The sequence below is a fragment of the Melozone crissalis genome, unplaced genomic scaffold, assembly GCF_028551555.1.
Source record: "Melozone crissalis strain CALT ecotype California unplaced genomic scaffold, PUWL_Pcris_2 ptg000549l_1, whole genome shotgun sequence".
NCBI classification, from domain to species: Eukaryota; Metazoa; Chordata; class Aves; order Passeriformes; family Passerellidae; genus Melozone; species Melozone crissalis.
This window is the reverse complement of record NW_026536245.1, coordinates 21,074-41,648: the sequence shown is the minus strand read 5'-3', so window position 1 is coordinate 41,648 and position 20,575 is coordinate 21,074. Positions and strand designations below refer to the sequence as shown.

At 60.3% G+C, this 20,575-nt stretch overlaps 1 protein-coding gene across 1 annotated transcript in view; it reads right to left on the bottom strand.

The window, feature by feature from the left end:
* The window catches only part of CPSF1 (cleavage and polyadenylation specific factor 1), a gene marked incomplete at its 5' end in the record, with an annotated part of 64,430 nt that overhangs the window by 22,809 nt on the left and 21,046 nt on the right, over positions 1 to 20,575 (bottom strand). The window contains 10 exons of the mRNA XM_054295239.1: positions 602 to 686; positions 2,743 to 2,833; positions 4,806 to 4,922; positions 6,994 to 7,146; positions 8,628 to 8,801; positions 9,650 to 9,739; positions 12,126 to 12,323; positions 14,157 to 14,328; positions 16,205 to 16,335; positions 18,811 to 18,989. Of these exons, the coding sequence (XP_054151214.1) occupies positions 602 to 686; positions 2,743 to 2,833; positions 4,806 to 4,922; positions 6,994 to 7,146; positions 8,628 to 8,801; positions 9,650 to 9,739; positions 12,126 to 12,323; positions 14,157 to 14,328; positions 16,205 to 16,335; positions 18,811 to 18,989 (1,390 nt within the window). The remainder of the gene's footprint in view (positions 1 to 601; positions 687 to 2,742; positions 2,834 to 4,805; positions 4,923 to 6,993; positions 7,147 to 8,627; positions 8,802 to 9,649; positions 9,740 to 12,125; positions 12,324 to 14,156; positions 14,329 to 16,204; positions 16,336 to 18,810; positions 18,990 to 20,575) is intronic.

The window sequence follows — 20,575 nt, the reverse complement described above, 5'->3', positions numbered from 1 at the left end:
GTGGGCACGGGTGGGCACAGGTGGGCACAGGTGAGGTCAGGGCGGGGTCAGGGGGCACCCCAGGTGTGGCTCAGGTCACCCCACGCAGGTGACGCGTGCCCGCTCCTGCAGGGCCATCCTGAACAGGTGGGACCAGGAGATTTTGGGGTCCCACCTGGTGTTGGGGATGGGGTCACTGCGGGGTTTGGGGTTTTTGGGGTTCCCAGGAGGTTTTTGGGGTTCCCAGGTGTATTTACCTGGTGTTGGGGATGGGTCACTGCGGGGTTTGGGGTTTTTGGGGTTCCCAGGAGGTTTTTGGGGTTCCCAGGTGTATTTACCTGGTGTTGGGGATGGGTCACTGCGGGGTTTGGGGTTTTTGGGGTTCCCAGGTGTATTTACCTGGTGTTGGGGATGGGTCACTGCGGGGTTTGGGGTTTTTGGGGTTCCCAGGAGGTTTTTGGGGTTCCCAGGTGTATTTACCTGGTGTTGGGGATGGGTCACTGCGGGGTTTGGGGTTTTTGGGGTTCCCAGGTGTATTTACCTGGTGTTGGGGATGGGTCACTGCGGGGTTTGGGGTTTTTGGGGTTCCCAGGAGGTTTTTGGGGTTCCCAGGTGTATTTACCTGGTGTTGGGAATGGCCTCCCAGCTGACGGGGGAGATGAGCTGGATGCTGAAGGCCTCCTGCTGGGGGGGCACGTAGCGCTCGTCTGGGGACACCGAGAGGGGACACAGGGTCAGGGTCAGGGGACAGCGGGGACAGCGAGAGGGGACAGCGGGGACATGGGGACAGCGGGGACACCGAGAGGGGACACAGGGTCAGGGGACAGCGGGGACAGCGAGAGGGGACAGCGGGGACATGGGGACACTGGGGACACCGAGAGGGGACACAGGGTCAGGGTCAGGGGGACAGCGGGGACACCGAGAGGGGACAGCGGGGACATGGGGACACTGGGGACACCGAGAGGGGACACAGGGTCAGAGTCAGGGGACAGCGGGGACACCGAGAGGGGACAGCGGGGACAGCGGGGACACTGGGGACACCGAGAGGGGACACAGGGTCAGGGGACAGCGGGGACAGCGGGGACACCGAGAGGGGACAGTGGGGACAGCGGGGACACCGAGAGGGGACAGCGGGGACAGCGGGGACACTGGGGACACCGAGAGGGGACACAGGGTCAGAGGGGACACTGGGGACACTGGGGACAGTGGGGACAGTGGGGACACCAAGAGGGGACAGGGTCAGGGGGGACACTGGGGACACTGAGAGGGGACAGGGTCAGGGGACAGCAGGGACATGGGGACAGCGGGGACACTGGGGACAGTGGGGACATGGGGACACAGGGTCAGGGGGACAGCGGGGACATGGGGACACTGGGGACAGTGGGGACACCAAGAGGGGACACAGGGTCAGAGGGGATGGCAGGAACATGGGGACATGGGGGACACTGGGATTGGGGACAGAGGGGACACAGGGTCAGGGGGGACATGGGGGACACTGGGATTGGGGACACCGAGAGGGGACAGGGTCAGAGGGACAGCGAGGATCATGGGGACATTGGGGACACTGGAGAGAGTGGGGACACTGGGATCACTGGGGACATTGGGACTGGGGACACTGAGGGGACATTGAGAGCACTGGGGACACTGGGATTGGGGACACTGGGGGACACTGGGGACATTGAGGACACTGGGGACACTGGGATTGGGGACACTGGGGACACTGGGGATGCTGGGGGACACTGGAGACATTGAGGACACTGGGATTGGGGACATGGAGGACACGGGGGACACCAGGAGGGGACACAGGGTTAAGGGGGACAGTGGGGACACTGGGACTGGGGACAGTGGGGACACTGAGGGGACATTGGGAATGCTGGGGACACTGGGATTGGGGACACTGGGGACACTGGGGACATTGGGGACATTGGGAATGAGGACAGTGAGACTGGGATTGGGGACACTGGGATTGGGGACACTGGGATTGGAGATTGGGGACACTGGGACTGGGGACACTGGGTCATGGGGGGCACTGGAGACACTGGGGACACCGGGACTGGGACTGGGGGGGACACAGAGATTTGGGGACATCCCCAGGTGTCCCCAGGGACGTCTCCAGGTGTGCCCAGGTGTCCCCAAGCCGTCCCCAAGTGTCCCCAGGTGTGTCCCAGCTGTTCCCCGGGTGCCCCCAGGTGTGCCAGTTACAGCCCCCAGGTGCCCCCATGTGACCCCAGGTGCCCCCAGGTGTATCCCAGGTGCCCCCAGGTGTATCCCAGGTGTGCCCAGGTGTGTCCAGGTCTATCCCAGATGCCCCCAGGTGTGCCCAGGTGCCCCCAGGTCTATCCCAGGTGCCCCCAGGTGCCCCCAGGTGTGCCCAGGTGCCCCCAGGTCCATCCCAGGTGCCCCCAGGTGCGCCCAGGTCTATCCCAGGTCTATTCCAGATGCCCCCAGGTGTGCCCAGGTGCCCCCAGGTCTATCCCAGGTGCCCCCAGCTGCCCCCAGGTGCCCCCAGGTGTGCCCAGGTGTGCCCAGGTGCCCCCAGGTCTATCCCAGGTGCCCCCAGGTGCCCCCAGGTGTGCCCAGGTGCCCCCAGGTCTATCCCAGGTGCCCCCAGGTGCCCCCAGGTGTGCCCAGGTGCCCCCAGGTCTATCCCAGGTGCCCCCAGGTGCCCCCAGGTGCCCCCAGGTGTGCCCAGGTCTATCCCAGGTGCCCCCAGGTGCCCCCAGCTGCCCCCAGGTGCCCCCAGGTGCCCCCAGGTGCCCTCACCTCTCTCGATGCTCTCGAACTCCTTCTCCTCCCCGGTCATGCGCGGGATCCGCGTGCAGGGGTGGGGGGAGCTGGTGGCCACCGCGTACACCTGGGGGGAGGGGCAGCGCTGAGACCCCCCCAGAATCACCTGGGACCCCCCAAAATGCCCCATGTACACCTGGGGGGAGGGGCAGCGCTGAGACCCCCCCAGAATCACCTGGGACCCCCCAAAATGCCCCATGTACACCTGGGGGGAGGGGCAGCGCTGAGACCCCCCCAGAATCACCTGGGACCCCCCAAAATGCCCCATGTACACCTGGGGGGAGGGGCAGCGCTGAGACCCCCCCAGAATCACCTGGGACCCCCCAAAATGCCCCATGTACACCTGGGGGGGGGAGGGGCAGCGCTGAGACCCCCCCAGAATCACCTGGGACCCCCCAAAATCCCCCATGTACACCTGGGGGGGGGAGGGGCAGCGCTGAGACCCCCCCGGGCACCCCAAAATCCCCTGGGACCCCCCCAGGTACCCCAAAATCTCCCTCTGTACACCTGGGGGGAGGGGCAGCGCTGAGACCCCCCCAGAATCCCCCGGGACCCCCCCAGGACCCCCCAAAATTCCCCAGGACCTCCCCCAGGTGTGACCTGGCTGTGCCCAGGTGCGTTCTGAGTGTGCCCAGGTGTGTCCTGACCATCCCCAGGTGTGCCCAGGTGTGTTCTGGGTGTGCCCAGGTGTGTCCTGACCATCCCCAGGTGTGCCCAGGTGTGTTCTGAGTGTGCCCAGGTGTGTCCTGACCATCCCCAGGTGTGCCCAGGTGTGTTCTGGGTGTGCCCAGGTGTGTCCTGACCATCCCCAGGTGTGCCCAGGTGTGTTCTGAGTGTGCCCAGGTGTGTCCTGACCATCCCCAGGTGTGCCCAGGTGTGTTCTGGGTGTGCCCAGGTGTGTCCTGACCATCCCCAGGTGTGCCCAGGTGTGTTCTGAGTGTGCCCAGGTGTGTCCTGACCATCCCCAGGTGTGCCCAGGTGTGCTCTGAGTGTGCCCAGGTGTGTCCTGACCATCCCCAGGTGTGCCCAGGTGTGTTCTGGGTGTGCCCAGGTGTGTCCTGACCATCCCCAGGTGTGCCCAGGTGTGTTCTGGGTGTGCCCAGGTGTGTCCTGACCATCCCCAGGTGTGCCCAGGTGTGCTCTGAGTGTGCCCAGGTGTGCTCTGGCCATGCCCAGGTGTGCTCTGAGTGTGCCCAGGTGTACCCAGGTGTGTTCTGGGTGTGCCCTGCTGTATTGTAGCTGTACCCAGGTGTGCCCAGGTGTGTCCTGACCATCCCCAGGTGTGCCCAGGTGTGTCCTGGCTGTGCCCAGGTGTGTCCTGACCATCCCCAGGTGTGCCCAGGTGTATTGTGGGTGTGCCCAGGTGTGTCCTGACCATCCCCAGGTGTGCCCAGGTGTGTCCTGGCTGTGCCCAGGTGTGTCCTGACCATCCCCAGGTGTGCCCAGGTGTGTCCTGGCTGTGCCCAGGTGTGTCCTGACCATCCCCAGGTGTGCCCAGGTGTGTCCTGACCATCCCCAGGTGTGCCCAGGTGTATTGTGGGTGTGCCCAGGTGTGTCCTGACCATACCCAGGTGTGCCCAGGTGTGTTCTGGGTGTGCCCAGCTGTATTGTAGCTGTACCCAGGTGTGCCCAGGTGTGCCCAGGTGTGTCCTGACCATACCCAGGTGTGCCCAGGTGTGTTCTGGGTGTGCCCAGCTGTATTGTAGCTGTACCCAGGTGTGCCCAGGTGTGTCCTGACCATACCCAGGTGTGTCCTGGTGTGTTGTGGGTGTGCCTGGGTGTATTGTGGGCATACCCAGGTGTGCCCAGGTGTGTTCTGGGTGTGCCCAGGTGGATTGTGGGTATACCCAGGTGTGCCCAGGTGTGTTCTGGGTGTGCCCAGGTGTACCCAGGTGTGATGTCATTGTGCCCAGGTGTGCCCAGGTGTGTCGTGGGTACATCCAGGTGTGCCCAGGTGTACCCAGGTGTGCCCAGGCGTGTGCCCAGGTGTGCCCAGGTGTGATGTCGTTGTGCCCAGGTGTGTGCCCAGGTGTGCCCACCTTGGACTCCACGTGGTAGGCCACGTAGTGCGCGGTGCAGCGCAGGGGGATCTTCCGCACGGGCCAGGGCGCGTCGTACGACAGGTACGCGGGGAGCACGCTGATCCTCAATTCACCCTAAAACAAACCAAAATTAACCCAAAATTAACCAAAGTTACACCAAACACAGGACAGGTACGCGGGGAGCACACTGATCCTCAATTCACCCTAAAACAAACCAAAATTAACCCAAAATTAATCCAAAATATCCCAAAATATCCCAGAATGGCTCAGGTGTGTCACAGACAGGTACGCGGGGAGCACGCTGATCCTCAATTCACCCTAAAACAAACCAAAATTAACCCAAAATTAACCAAAGTTACACCAAACACAGGACAGGTACGCGGGGAGCACGCTGATCCTCAATTCACCCTAAAACAAACCAAAATTAACCCAAAATTAATCCAAAATATCCCAGAATGGCTCAGGTGTGACAGGACAGGTACACGGGGAGCACGCTGATCCTCAATTCACCCTAAAACAAACCAAAATTAACCCAAAATTAACCAAAGTTACACCAAACACAGGACAGGTACGCGGGGAGCACGCTGATCCTCAATTCACCCTAAAACAAACCAAAATTAACCCAAAATTAACCCAAAATTAATCCAAAATATCCCAGAATGGCTCAGGTGTGTCATGGGACAGGTACGCAGGGAGCACGCTGATCCTCAGCTCACCCTGAAACCAAAATTAACCAAAATTAACCAAAATATCCCAAAATATCCCAGAATGGCTCAGGTGTGACAGGACAGGTACAGGGGAGGACAATGATCCTTAGCTCACCCTGAAACACATCAAAATTAAACCAAAACATCACAAAATTAACCCAAAATATCCCAAAATCAACCCAAAATATCCTAAAATATCCCAAAGTTACTCCAAGATTTCCCAAATTAACCCAAAATATCCCAGAATGGCTCAGGTGTGACAGGACAGGTACAGGGGAGGACGCTGATCCTCAGCTCACCCTGAAACAAACCAAAACATCCCAAAATATCCCAAAATTAACCCAAAATATCCCAAAGTTACCCCAAAATATCACAAAATTAACGCAAAATATCCCAAAGTGACCCCAAAATATCCCAAAGTCAACCCAGAATGGCTCGGGTGTGACAGGACAGGTACAGGGGAGGACGCTGATCCTCAGCTCACCCTGAAACAGCCCAAAACATCCCAAAATATCCCAAAATTAACCCAAAATATCCCAAAATTCACCCAAAATATCCCAAAATCAACCCAAAACATCCCAAAATATCCCAAAATCAACCCAAAACATCCCAAAATATCCCAAAATCAACCCAAAATATCCCAAAACATCCCAAAATATCCCAAAATCAACCCAAAATATCCCAAAGTGACCCCAAAACTGGATCTGTACACCCTAAAACACTGCAAGCCTTAACTCAGCCAGGAACAGCCCAAAATGACCCCCAAGGTACCCTGAAATATCCCAGAGCGTGTGCCAGGTGTGCCCGGGTGTGCCCAGGTGTGCCAGGTGTGTGCCCAGGTGTGTGCCCAGGTGTGTGCCCAGGTGTGCCCAGGTGTGTCTCACCTGCCGGTTGAAGTACAGGAAGCCCTTGGGGCAGTTTGTGTGTGCCCAGGTGTGTGCCCAGGTGAGCCCAGGTGTGTGCCCAGGTGTGTGCCCGGGTGTGTGCCCAGGTGTGTGCCCAGGTGTGTGCCCAGGTGTGCCAGGTGTCTCACCTGCCGGTTGAAGTACAGGAAGCCCTTGGGGCAGTTTGTGTGTGCCCAGGTGTGTGCCCAGGTGTGCCAGGTGTCTCACCTGCCGGTTGAAGTACAGGAAGCCCTTGGGGCAGTTTGTGTGTGCCCAGGTGTGTGCCCAGGTGTGTGCCCAGGTGTGTGCCCAGGTGTGCCAGGTGTCTCACCTGCCGGTTGAAGTACAGGAAGCCCTTGGGGCAGTTTGTGTGTGCCCAGGTGTGTGCCCAGGTGTGTGCCCAGGTGTGCCAGGTGTCTCACCTGCCGGTTGAAGTACAGGAAGCCCTTGGGGCAGTTTGTGTGTGCCCAGGTGTGTGCCCAGGTGTGTGCCCAGGTGTGCCAGGTGTCTCACCTGCCGGTTGAAGTACAGGAAGCCCTTGGGGCAGTTTGTGTGTGCCAGGTGTGTGCCCAGGTGTGCCCAGGTGTGTCTCACCTGCCGGTTGAAGTACAGGAAGCCCTTGGGGCAGTTGACGTTGTGGAAGGGCGCGAACGATTCCACGGGGCCGTCGATGCCCATGGGGTGCAGGCGCAGAGCGCCCCGGCCCGTCAGCAGCACCCAGTGCGGGGAGGGGCCGCAGATGAACACCTGCGACAGGTGAGACACACCCGGTCACACCTGGGGACACCTGGGGACACCTGGGGATGGGGACAGGGACACCCAGGGACCCCCGGGAATGGGGCACCCAGAGCCCGTCAGCAGCACCCAGTGCGGGGAGGGGCCGCAGGTGAACACCTGGGACAGGTGAGACAGGTGAGGGACAGGTGAGGGACAGGGGAGGGACAGGTGGGGACAGGGGAGGGACAGGGGAGGGACAGGTGAGGGACAGGGGAGGGACAGGTGAGGGACAGGGGAGGGACAGGGGAGGGACAGGTGAGGGACAGGTGGGGACAACCAGGGATACCCAAAAACCACCAGGAATGGGAACAGGGGCACCCAGAGCCCCCATCAGCAGCACCCAGTGCGGGGAGGGGCTGCAGGTGAACACCTGGGACAGGTGAGGGACAGGGGAGACACTTGGTCACACCTGGGGACACCTGGGAATGGGGACAGGAACACCCAGGGATCCCCTAAGTAACCCCCAGTGCAGGGAGGGGCCGCAGGTGAACACCTGGACGGGTGAGGGACACCTGGGGACACCTGGGGACACCTGGGACAGGTGAGGGACACCTGGGGACACCTGGGGACAGCTGGGGACACCTGGGACAGGTGAGGGACACCTGGGGACACCTGGGGACACCTGGGGACACCTGGCGATGGGGACAGATTTGGGGTCCCCGATGGATGTTGGGGTCCCTGGTGGGCTTTGGAGTCTCTGATGAATTTTGGGGTCCCTGGTGGGTTTTGGGGTCCCTGATGGATTTTGGGGTCCCTGGTGGGTTTTGGGGTCCCCCCCAGCCGTTTTTGGGGTGTCGCACCCCCGAGTATCCGTAGATGTTGTGGAAGGGGCGGATTTGGGGTGGTCCCTGATGGATTTTGGGGTGCCCCATCTCATTTTTGGGGTCCCTGATGGATTTTGGGGTCCCCCCCAGCCCATTTTCGGGGTGCTCACCCCCGAGTATCCGTAGATGTCGTCAAGGGGCAGGTTTGGGGTCCCTGGTGGGTTTTGGGGTCCCACCCCAGATTCAGGATCCCCAGCACTTTTGGGGTCCCTGATGGATTTTGGGATCCCTGTTGAGTTTTGGGGTCCCTGGAGGGTTTTGGGATGCCCCCATCCCATTTTTGGGGTCCCTGATGGATTTTGGGGTCCCTGTTGGGTTTTAGGGTCCCCCCATCCCATTTTTGGGGTCCCTGTTGGGTTTTAGGGTCCCCCCATCCCGTTTTTGGGGTCCCTGGCAGTTTTTGGGGTGCCCCCACCCCGTTTCCGGTGTCTCTCACCCCCGAGTATCCATAGATGTCGTGGAAGGGGCGGATTTGGGGTCCCTGATGGATTTTGGGGTCCCTGTTGGGTTTTAGGGTCCCCCCATCCCATTTTTGGGGTCCCTGTTGGGTTTTAGGGTCCCCCCATCCCGTTTTTGGGGTCCCTGGCAGTTTTTGGGGTGCCCCCACCCCGTTTTCGGGGTGCTCACCCCCGAGTATCCGTAGATGTCGTGGAAGGGCCGGAACCGCGCCACGCGGCCCCGGGGCCCCCCCGGCTCCTCGGGGGTCCCTCCCGGAGCCCCCCCGGGGGCCCCCCCCGGCCCCTCCGGCTTCTTCCGCGACGGCTTCGGCTTCTTCTCGCGGAAATTGATGCCGTGGGGCACCTGGGGGGCACGGACGGGGCGGTTGGGGGGTGGGAACCCCAAAAATACCCCCAAAATCCTCCCCAAACACCCCCCAGAATCGTCTCCAAATCCCCTCCAAAACTGTCCCCCAATCTCCCCCAAAAGTCGTCCCCAAATCCCCCTAGGGCTCCCCAAATCCTTCTCAAATTCCCCCAGAGCCCCCCCAAAAAATCCTCCCCAAATCCGCCCCAGAATCATCACCGAATTCCCCCCAAAATCGTCTCCAAATCCACCCCAAAAATCGTCCCCAAATCCCCCTGGAGCCGCCCAAATCCTCCTCAAATTCCCCCAGAGCCCCCCCAAAAATCCTCCCCAAATCTGCCCCAGAATCGTCCCCAAATCCCCCCTGGAGCCCCCCCAAATCCCCCCCAAAATTGTCACCAAATGCCCCCCAAAAATTCCCCTGAAGATGCCCAAAATCCCCCCCAAAATTGTCCCCAAAACCCCCCTGGAGCCCCCCCAAATCCTCCTCAAAATCCCCCCCAAATCCCCCCAAAATCGTCACCAAATCCCCCCCAAAAGTTCCCCTGAAGACACCGAAAATCCTCCCCAAATCTGCCCCAGAATCATCAGCGAACGCCCCCCAAAATCGTCTCCAAATCCACCCCAAAAATCGTCCCCAAATCCCCCTGGAGCCGCCCAAATCCTCCTCAAATTCCCCCAGAGCCCCCCAAAAAATCCTCCCCAAATCTGCCCCAGAATCGTCCCCAAATCCCCCCTGGAGCCCCCCCAAATCCTCCTCAAAATCCCCCCCAAATCCTCCCCAAATCCCCCCAGAGCCCCCCAAAATCCCAAACCCCCCCAGAGCCCCCCAAATCCGCTCTCACCTTGCGGAACCGAACCTTGAGGTTGCTCTGGCCCAGCTGGGAGTCGTGGGCAAAGGCCTCGTACAGGAGCAGCTCCTGCTCCACGTGCACCTGGGACCCCAAAAACACACATGGGGACCCCAAAAACACACATGGGGACCCCAAAAACACACCTGGGAACCCCAAAATCCACCCAGAACCCCAAAAATCCACACAGAAACCATAAAATCTAACCCAGGAACCCCAAACCCCTCGTACAGGAGCAGCTCCTGCTCCACGTGCACCTGCAAGCCCAAAATACACATGGGGACCCCAAAATCCACCTGGGAACCCCAAAATCCACCTGGGAACCCCAAAAATCCACACAGAAACCATAAAATCTAACCCAGGAACCCCAAACCCCTCGTACAGGAGCAGCTCCTGCTCCACGTGCACCTGGGACCCCAAAATACACATGGGGACCCCAAAAACACAGCTGGGAACCCCAAAATCCACCCAGAACCCCAAAAATCCACACAGAAACCATAAAATCTAACCCAGGAACCCCAAACCCCTCGTACAGGAGCAGCTCCTGCTCCACGTGCACCTGCAAGCCCAAAATACACATGGGGACCCCAAAATCCACCTGGGAACCCCAAAAATCCATCCCAGAACCCCAAAAATCCATCCCAGAACCCCCAAAATAAACCTGGAACCCCAAAAAATCCAACCCAGAATCCCAAAATCCATGCCAGAACCCCAAACCCCTGGTACAGGAGCAGCTCCTGCTCCACGCGCACCTGCAACCCCAAATACACATGGGGACCCCAAAAACACACATGGGAACCCAAAAAACACACCTGGAAAATCCTAAATCCACCTGGGGATCCCTAAATCCATCCCAGAACCCCAAAAATTCAACTACAAACCCAAAAATCCACCCCAAAATCCATCCCAGTAACCCCAGGAAGCCCAAAAATCCAACTGGAACCCCAAAAATCCAACTGGAAACCAAAAAAAAACCACACCTGGGAACCCCAAAAACACACATGGAACCCAAAAAACACACATGGAACCCCAAAAAATCCATCCCAGAATCCCAAAAATAAACCTGGAACCCCAAAAAATCCACCCCAGAACCCCCAAAATCCATGCCAGAACCCCAAACCCCTGGTACAGGAGCAGCTCCTGCTCCACGTGCACCTGCAACCCCAAAAACGGTCAGGGAACCCCAAAAATCCACCCCAGAACCCAAAAAAATCCAACCGGGAACCCCAAAAATGCACCAAGGAACCCCAAAATTCCATCCAAGAACCCCCAAAAATGCACCAAGGAACCCCAAAAATCCATCCAAGAACCCCCAAAAATGCACCAAGGAACCCCAAAAATCCATCCAAGAACCCCCAAAAATGCACCAAGGAACCCCAAAAATCCATCCAAGAACCCCCAGAATCCATGAGGGCACGCCAAAAATGCACCCTGGAACCCCAAAAAAATCCAACTGGGAACCCTAAATCCATATGGGAACCCCAAAATTCACGCCAGAACCCCCAAAAATCCACCCCAAAATCCGCTCAGTGCCCATTCCCAGTGTGCCCAGTGCCCATTCCCAGTGCTCCCAGTGCCCATCCCAGTGCCCATCCCAGTGTTCCCATTGCCCATCCCAGTGCCCATCCCAGTGCCCATCCCAGTATTCCCAGTGCCCATCCCAGTATCCCCAGTATTCCCAGTATCCCCAGTACCAGCAGGAAGGGGCGGCTCTGGGCCCGGCCCAGCCCCACCAGCAGCAGCTCCCTGACGTGGGGCAGTTCCCAGTGCCCATCCCAGTATTCCCAGTGCCCATCCCAGTGCCCATCCCAGTGTTCCCAGTGCCCATCCCAGTGTTCCCAGTATTCCCAGTGTTCCCAGTGCCCATCCCAGTGTTCCCAGTGCCCATCCCAGTGCTCCCAGTGCCCATCCCAGTGTTCCCAGTGTCCCCAGTACCAGCAGGAAGGGGCGGCTCTGGGCCCTGCCCAGCCCCACCAGCAGCAGCTCCCTGACGTGGGGCAGTTCCCAGTGCCCATCCCAGTGTTCCCAGTGCCCATCCCAGTGCTCCCAGTGCCCATCCCAGTGTTCCCAGTATCCCCAGTACCAGCAGGAAGGGGCGGCTCTGGGCCCGGCCCAGCCCCACCAGCAGCAGCTCCCTGACGTGGGGCAGTTCCCAGTGCCCATCCCAGTATCCCCAGTATTCCCAGTATCCCCAGTACCAGCAGGAAGGGGCGGCTCTGGGCCCGGCCCAGCCCCACCAACAGCAGCTCCCTGACGTGGGGCAGTTCCCAGTGCCCATCCCAGTATTCCCAGTATCCCCAGTGTCCCCAGTACCAGCAGGAAGGGGCGGCTCTGGCTGCGGCCCAGCCCCACCAGCAGCAGCTCCCTGACGTGGGGCAGTTCCCAGTGCCCATCCCAGTATTCCCAGTGCCCATCCCAGTGCTCCCAGTGCCCATCCCAGTATTCCCAGTATCCCCAGTGTCCCCAGTACCAGCAGGAAGGGGCGGCTCTGGCTGCGGCCCAGCCCCACCAGCAGCAGCTCCCTGACGTGGGGCAGTTCCCTCTCGCCCCTCTCGTCCTTGCGGGGCTCGGCCGGCGGCTGCCCGAAGGACGAATCCACCAGCACGCGCTGGCCCACCGGGAAGTTCTTCACCAGGAACACCAGGCGCCACTCGGGCACCTGGTAGATCTGGGGGGAAATGGCGAAAAAATGGGAAAAATTGGGAAAAAATGGGAATTATGGGGGAAAAAATGGGAATTATGGGGTTAAAAATGGGAATTATGGGAGGGAAAATGGGGATTATGGGGGGAAATAAATGGGAATTCTGATGGGAGAACAATGGGAAGTTCTTCACCAGGAACAGCAGGCGCCACTCGGGCACCTGGTAGATCTGGGGGGAAATGGGGAAAAACTGGGAAGAATGAGAAAAAATGGGAATGATGGGGTTAAAAATGGGAATTATGGGAGGGAAATTGGGGATTATGGGGGGAAATGAATGGGAAGTTCTTCACAGGAACAGCAGGCGCCACTCGGGGACCTGGTAGATCTGGGGGTAAATGGGGAAAAATTGGGAATTATGGGGGAAAAAATGGGAATTATGGGGTTAAAAGGGGAATTATGGGGTTAAAAGGGGAATTTTAATAGGAATTCTGGGGGGAAAACAAGAGGAGTTCTGGAGGGGAAATGGGAATTGTGAAGGAAAACAAAGGGAATTCCAGAGGGAAAACATTCCCAGCCCCTCCCAGTGTTCCCAGTGCCATTCCCAGTCCATCCCAGTGCTCCCAGTACCTCCACGTTGCCGTTCTCCTGGGCCAGCACACACCAGTGCCATCCCCAGTCCCTCCCAGTATCCCCAGTTTACCCAGTACCTCCATGTTTCCGTTCCCCCATTCCCAGTACCCCCAGTCCCATTCCCAGTATCCCCAGTACCTCCATGTTTCCGTTCCCCCATTCCCAGTATCCCCAATGCCATTCCCAGTATCCCCAGTATTCCCAGTACCTCCATGTTTCCGTTCTCCCATTCCCAGTATCCCCAATGCCATTCCCAGTATCCCCAATCCCATTCCCAGTATCCCCAGTTTCCCCAGTACCTCCATGTTTCCGTTCCCCCATTCCCAGTATCCCCAGTCCCTCCCAGTATCCCCATTCCCATTCCCAGTATTCCCAGTATTCCCAGTACCTCCATGTTTCCGTTCCCCCATTCCCAGTATCCCCATTCCCATTCCCAGTATCCCCAGTCCCTCCCAGTATCCCCAGTATCCCCAGTACCTCCATGTTTCCGTTCCCCCATTCCCAGTATCCCCAGTCCCTCCCAGTATCCCCAATGCCATTCCCAGTATCCCCAGTATTCCCAGTACCTCCATGTTTCCGTTCCCCCATTCCCAGTATCCCCAGTCCCTCCCAGTATCCCCAATGCCATTCCCAGTATCCCCAGTATCCCCAGTACCTCCATGTTTCCGTTCCCCCATTCCCAGTATCCCCAATGCCATTCCCAGTATCCCCAGTTTCCCCAGTACCTCCATGTTTCCGTTCCCCCATTCCCAGTATCCCCAGTCCCTCCCAGTATCCCCAATGCCATTCCCAGTCCCTCCCAGTATCCCCAGTACCTCCATGTTTCCGTTCCCCCATTCCCAGTATCCCCAGTCCCTCCCAGTATCCCCAATGCCATTCCCAGTCCCTCCCAGTATCCCCAGTACCTCCATGTTTCCGTTCCCCCATTCCCATTCCCATTCCCAGTATCCCCATTCCCATTCCCAGTATCCCCAGTATCCCCAGTACCTCCATGTTTCCGTTCCCCCATTCCCAGTATCCCCATTCCCATTCCCAGTATCCCCAGTCCCTCCCAGTATCCCCGTTCCCATTCCCAGTATCCCCAGTATCCCCAGTACCTCCATGTTTCCGTTCCCCCATTCCCAGTATCCCCAATGCCATTCCCAGTATCCCCATTCCCATTCCCAGTATCCCCAATGCCATTCCCAGTATCCCCATTCCCATTCCCAGTATCCCCAGTATCCCCAGTACCTCCATGTTTCCGTTCTCCCGGGCCAGCACGCACCAGTGGGAGGGGTCGGGGCTCAGGGGGGCGGGGTCTCTCTCGGGGGGCCCCGCCCTGCGCGGCTCCTCCCGGGGCGGGGAACGGCCCGAGCCCCCCGAGTCCCCGTAGAGCATCTCCTCCTCATCGTCCACCGAGCCACTGCAAAGACAGGGCACCTGGGCACACCTGGGTACAGGTATGGCACACCTGGGCACACCTATATACACCTAACAGCACCCCGAGTCCCCGTAGAGCATCTCCTCCTCATCGTCCACCGAGCCACTGGGGAGAGATGGCACACCTGGGCACACCTGGGCACACCTGGGCACCCCTGGGCACACATGGGCACACCTACATACACCTAACAGCACCCCGAGTCCCCGTAGAGCATCTCCTCCTCATCGTCCACCGAGCCACTGGGGAGAGATGGCACACCTGGGCACACCTGGGCACACCTGGGCACACATGGGCACACCTACATACACCTAACAGCACCCCGAGTCCCTGTAGAGCATCTCCTCCTCATCGTCCACCGAGCCACTGGGGAGAGATGGCACACCTGGGCACACCTGGGCACACCTGGGCACACCTACATACACCTAACAGCCCCCCGAGTCCCCGTAGAGCATCTCCTCCTCATCGTCCACCGAGCCACTGGGGAGAGATGGCACACCTGGGCACACCTGGGCACACCTGGGCACACCTGGGCACACCTACATACACCTAACAACCCCCCGAGCCCCCCTAGAGCATCTCCTCCTCATCGTCCACCGAGCCACTGGAGAGAGATGGCACACCTGGGCACACCTGGGCACACCTGGGCACACCTGGGCACACCTGGGCACACCTACATACACCTAACAACCCCCCGAGCCCCCCTAGAGCATCTCCTCCTCATCGTCCACCGAGCCACTGCAAAGACAGGGCACCTGGGCACACCTGGGTACAGGTATGGCACACCTGGGCACACCTGGGCACACCTGGGTACAGGTATGGCACACCTGGGCACACCTACATACACCTAACAGCCCCCCGAGCCCCCCGAGCCCCCCTAGAGCATCTCCTCCTCATCATCAACTGAGCCACTGCAAAGACAGGGCACCTGGGCACAGCTGGGTACAGGTATGGCACACCTGGGCACACCTAACCAACCCCCCGAGTCCCTGTAGAGCATCTCCTCCTCATCATCAACTGAACCACTGTGGGGACATGGGCACAGCTGAGACACCTGGGCACACCTGGGATACACCTGGGCACACCTGGGCACACCTGGACACAGGTATGGCATACTTGGGTACACCTGGCATAGACCTAGGGACACCTGGGATACACCTGGGGACACCTGGGCACACCTGGACACAGGTATGGCGCACCTGGCATAGACCTAGGGACACCTGGGCACACCTGGGGACACCTGAGAGCATCCCCAGAGACACAACCAAGAGCACAACTTGGAGACTGGGGACACCTGGGGACCCCTTGGGGACACCTTGGGGACACACCTGGGGACACCTGGGGGCACCTTGGGGACACACCTGGGGACACCTTGGGGACACACCTGGGGACACCTGGGGGCACCTTGGGGACACACCTGGGGACACCTTGGGGACACCTTGGGGACACACCTGGGGACACCTGGGGGCACCTTGGGGACACACCTGGGGACACCTTGGGGACACCTTGGGGACACACCCGGGGACACCTTGGGGACACACCTGGGGACACCTTGGGGACACCTTGGGGACACACCTGGGGACACCTTGGGGACAGTTGGGAACACCTGGGGACACCTTGGGGACACCTGGTGACACCTGGGGACACACCTGGGGACACCTGGGGACACCTGGGGACACCTTGGGGACACCTGGGAACACCTGGGGACACCTGGGGACACCTTGGGGACACACCTGGGAACACCTGGGGACACCTGGGCACACCTTGGGGACACCTTGGGGACACACCTAGGGACACCTTGGGGACACCTGGGGACACACCCGGGGACACCTGGGGACACACCTGGTGACCCGTGACCCACCTGAGGTCCTGGATGAGGGTCTCGGCCTCGGCGTGGGGGCGGGGCGGGGGCTCCTCGCGGGGGGCGCGGCTCTCGGTGGTGAACATTCCGGAAAGGTCCCGGTACAGGCACAGCGCGGTGACACGGGACGGCTGCGGGGACACATTGGGGACATTGGGGACATTGGGGACATTGGGGACATTCCGGAAAGGTCCCGGTACAGGCACAGCGCGGTGACACGGGACGGCTGCGGGGACACATTGGGGACATTGGGGACATTCCGGAAAGGTCCCGGTACAGGCACAGCGCGGTGACACGGGACGGCTGCGGGGACACATTGGGGACATTGGGGACATTGGGGACATTGGGGACATTCCGGAAAGGTCCCGGTACAGGCACAGCGCGGTGACACGGGACGGCTGCGGGGACACATTGGGGACATTGGGGACATTCCGGAAAGGTCCCGGTACAGGCACAGCGCGGTGACACGGGACGGCTGCGGGGACACATTGGGGACATTGGGGACATTCCAGAAAGGTCCCGGTACAGGCACAGCGCGGTGACACGGGACGGCTGCGGGGACACATTGGGGACATTGGGGACATTCCGGAAAGGTCCCGGTACAGGCACAGCGCGGTGACACGGGACGGCTGCGGGGACACATTGGGGACATTGGGGACATTCCAGAAAGGTCCCGGTACAGGCACAGCGCGGTGACACGGGACGGCTGCGGGGACACATTGGGGACACTGGGGACATTGGGGACATTGGGGACATTCCGGAAAGGTCCCGGTACAGGCACAGCGCGGTGACACGGGACGGCTGCGGGGACACATTGGGGACACTGGGGACATTCCGGAAAGGTCCCGGTACAGGCACAGCGCGGTGACACGGGACGGCTGCGGGGACACATTGGGGACATTGGGGACATTCCGGAAAGGTCCCGGTACAGGCACAGCGCGGTGACACGGGACGGCTGCGGGGACACATTGGGGACATTGGGGACATTCCGGAAAGGTCCCGGTACAGGCACAGCGCGGTGACACGGGACGGCTGCGGGGACACATTGGGGACACTGGGGACATTGGGGACATTGGGGACATTCCGGAAAGGTCCCGGTACAGGCACAGCGCGGTGACACGGGACGGCTGCGGGGACACATTGGGGACACTGGGGACATTGGGGACATTGGGGACATTCCGGAAAGGTCCCGGTACAGGCACAGCGCGGTGACACGGGACGGCTGCGGGGACACATTGGGGACATTGGGGACACTGGGGACATTGGGGACATTCTGGAAAGGTCCCGGTACAGGCACAGCGCGGTGACACGGGACGGCTGCGGGGACAGCGGGGACAGTGGGGACATCACTGGGGACATCACTGGGGACATCACTGGGGACACTGGGGACATCACTGGGGACATCATTGGGGACATTGGGGACATCACTGGGGACATTCTGGAAAGGTCCCGGTACAGGCACAGCACCGTCACACAGGAGGGCTGCGGGGACAGTGGGGACATCACTGGGGACATCACTGGGGACATTGGAGGGGCCATTGGGACATTGGGGACATGGTGAGGACAGAGGGGACGTTCAGGACAAGGGGACACTGTGGAGAACTGGGGACAATCACACGTCACCCAGGGAGCGGGGACACTGGGGACAGCTAAGGGCACTGGGGACACTGCGGGATGTGACACTGAAGGTGTCACCTGCAGCAGGGCCAGGTGGGCACGGTTGGGGACACAGGTGACACGGGTGACACGTGCGACATGGGTGGCCAGAGCAAGGCCAGGCAGGGATGGTTGGGGACATTGGTGACACTCACGTGTGACACGGGGGGCCGCAGCAGGGCCAGGCAGGGTTGGGGATGGTTGGGGACAGTCAGGGACAGTTGGGGACACGGTGACACACACGTGTGACACGGGGGGCCGCAGCAGTGCCAGGCAGGGTTGGGGATGGTTGGGGACAGTCAGGGATGGTTGGGGACACTGGTGACACTCACGTGTGACACGGGCGGCCGCAGCAGCGCCAGGCAGGGTTGGGGAGGGTTGGGGACAGTCAGGGATGGTTGGGGACACTGGTGACACAGGTGACACTCACGTGTGACACGGGCGGCCGCAGCAGCGCCAGGCAGGGTTGGGGATGGTTGGGAAGGGTTGGGGACGGTCAGGGACGGTTGGGGACACGGTGACACTCACGTGTGACACGGGCGGCCGCAGCAGCGCCAGGCAGGGTTGGGGATGGTTGGGGACGGTCGGGGACAGTCAGGGATGGTTGGGGACACAGGTGACACAGGTGACACTCACGTGTGACACGGGCGGCCGCAGCAGCGCCAGGCAGGGTTGGGGAGGGTTGGGAAGGGTTGGGGACAGTCAGGGATGGTTGGGGACACTGGTGACACTGGTGACACTCACGTGTGACACGGGCGGCCGCAGCAGCGCCAGGCAGGGTTGGGGATGGTTGGGGACAGTCAGGGATGGTTGGGGACACTGGTGACACAGGTGACACTCACGTGTGACACGGGCGGCCGCAGCAGCGCCAGGCAGGGTTGGGGATGGTTGGGGATGGTTGGGGACAGTCAGGGATGGTTGGGGACACTGGTGACACTGGTGACACTCACGTGTGACACGGGCGGCCGCAGCAGCGCCAGGCGCGGGGCGCGGCCGCCGTAGGTGTCCCCCTTGAGGGTGAAGGCGGCCAGGTGGCCGTCGGCGCTGAGCAGGACCCCGAAGGGATCGGCCACGGCGCAGTGCACGATGGGAGAGCCCAGATCCACCGGGACAAAGTGCAGCTGCGTCACTGTGGGGACAGCAATGTCACAGTGTCACAGTGTCACAGCAATGTCACACTGTCACAGCAATGTCACAGCAGTGTCACAGTGCACGATGGGAGAGCCCAGATCCACCGGGACAAAGTGCAGCTGCGTCACTGTGGGGACAGCAATGTCACAGTGTCACAGTGTCACAGCAATGTCACACTGTCACAGCAATGTCACAGCAGTGTCACAGTGCACGATGGGAGAGCCCAGATCCACCGGGACAAAGTGCAGCTGCGTCACTGTGGGGACAGCAATGTCACAGCAGTGTCACAGCAATGTCACAGTGTCACAGCAATGTCACAGCAGTGTCACAGCAGTGTCACACTGTCACACTGTCACACTGTCACACTGTCACAGTGCACGATGGGAGAGCCCAGATCCACCGGGACAAAGTGCAGCTGCGTCACTGTGGGGACAGCAATGTCACAGCAGTGTCACAGCAATGTCACAGTGTCACAGCAATGTCACAGCAGTGTCACAGCAGTGTCACACTGTCACACTGTCACACTGTCACACTGTCACAGTGCACGATGGGAGAGCCCAGATCCACCGGGACAAAGTGCAGCTGCGTCACTGTGGGGACAGCAATGCCACAGCAGTGTCACATTAATGTCACATCCCCTGTGTGACCCCAGATCCACCGGGACAAAGTGCAGCTGGGTCACTGTCAGGGGACAGCAATGTCACAGCCACAGTGTCACAGCAATGTCACAGCAATGTCACACCACCCCTGTGTGACCCCAGATCCACCGGGACAAAGTGCAGCTGGGTCACGGTGGGGACAGCAATGTCACAGCAGTGTCACAGCAATGTCACAGTGTCACAGCAATGTCACACCACCCCTGTGTGACCCCAGATCCAGTGGGACAAAGTGCAGCTGCGTCACTGTGGGGACAGCAATGTCACAGCAATGTCACATCCTCTGTGTCACCTCCTGTGTCACCTCCTGTGTCACCTGCCAATATCACCTCACTGTCACTGCACTCCCAAGAATGACCCAGTGGTGTGCCCCAGGTGTCCCCAGGTGTGTCCCTGTCCCCAGGTGTGTCCCTGTCCCCAGGTGTGTCACTCCCCAGGTGTGTCCCCAGGTGTCCCAGGTGTGTCCCTGTCCCCAGGTGTGTCCCTGTCCCCAGGTGTGTCACTCCCCAGGTGTGTCCCTGTCCCCAGGTGTGTCCCTGTCCCCAGGTGTGTCACTCCCCAGGTGTGTCCCTGTCCCCAGGTGTGTCACTGTCCCCAGGTGTGTCACTCCCCAGGTGTGTCACTGTCCCCAGGTGTGTCCCCAGGTGTGTCCCTGTCCCCAGGTGTGTCACTGTCCCCAGGTGTGTCACTCCCCAGGTGTGTCCCTGTCCCCAGGTGTGTCACTGTCCCCAGGTGTGTCACTCCCCAGGTGTGTCACTGTCCCCAGGTGTGTCCCCAGGTGTGTCCCTGTCCCCAGGTGTGTCACTGTCCCCAGGTGTGTCACTCACCGCCCTGCAGCAGCCTCAGTCCCAGCGGTGACACCTGCACGATGAACTGGCCCTGGCCCAGGTGTGTCCCTGTCCCCAGGTGTGTCCCCAGGTGTCCCAGG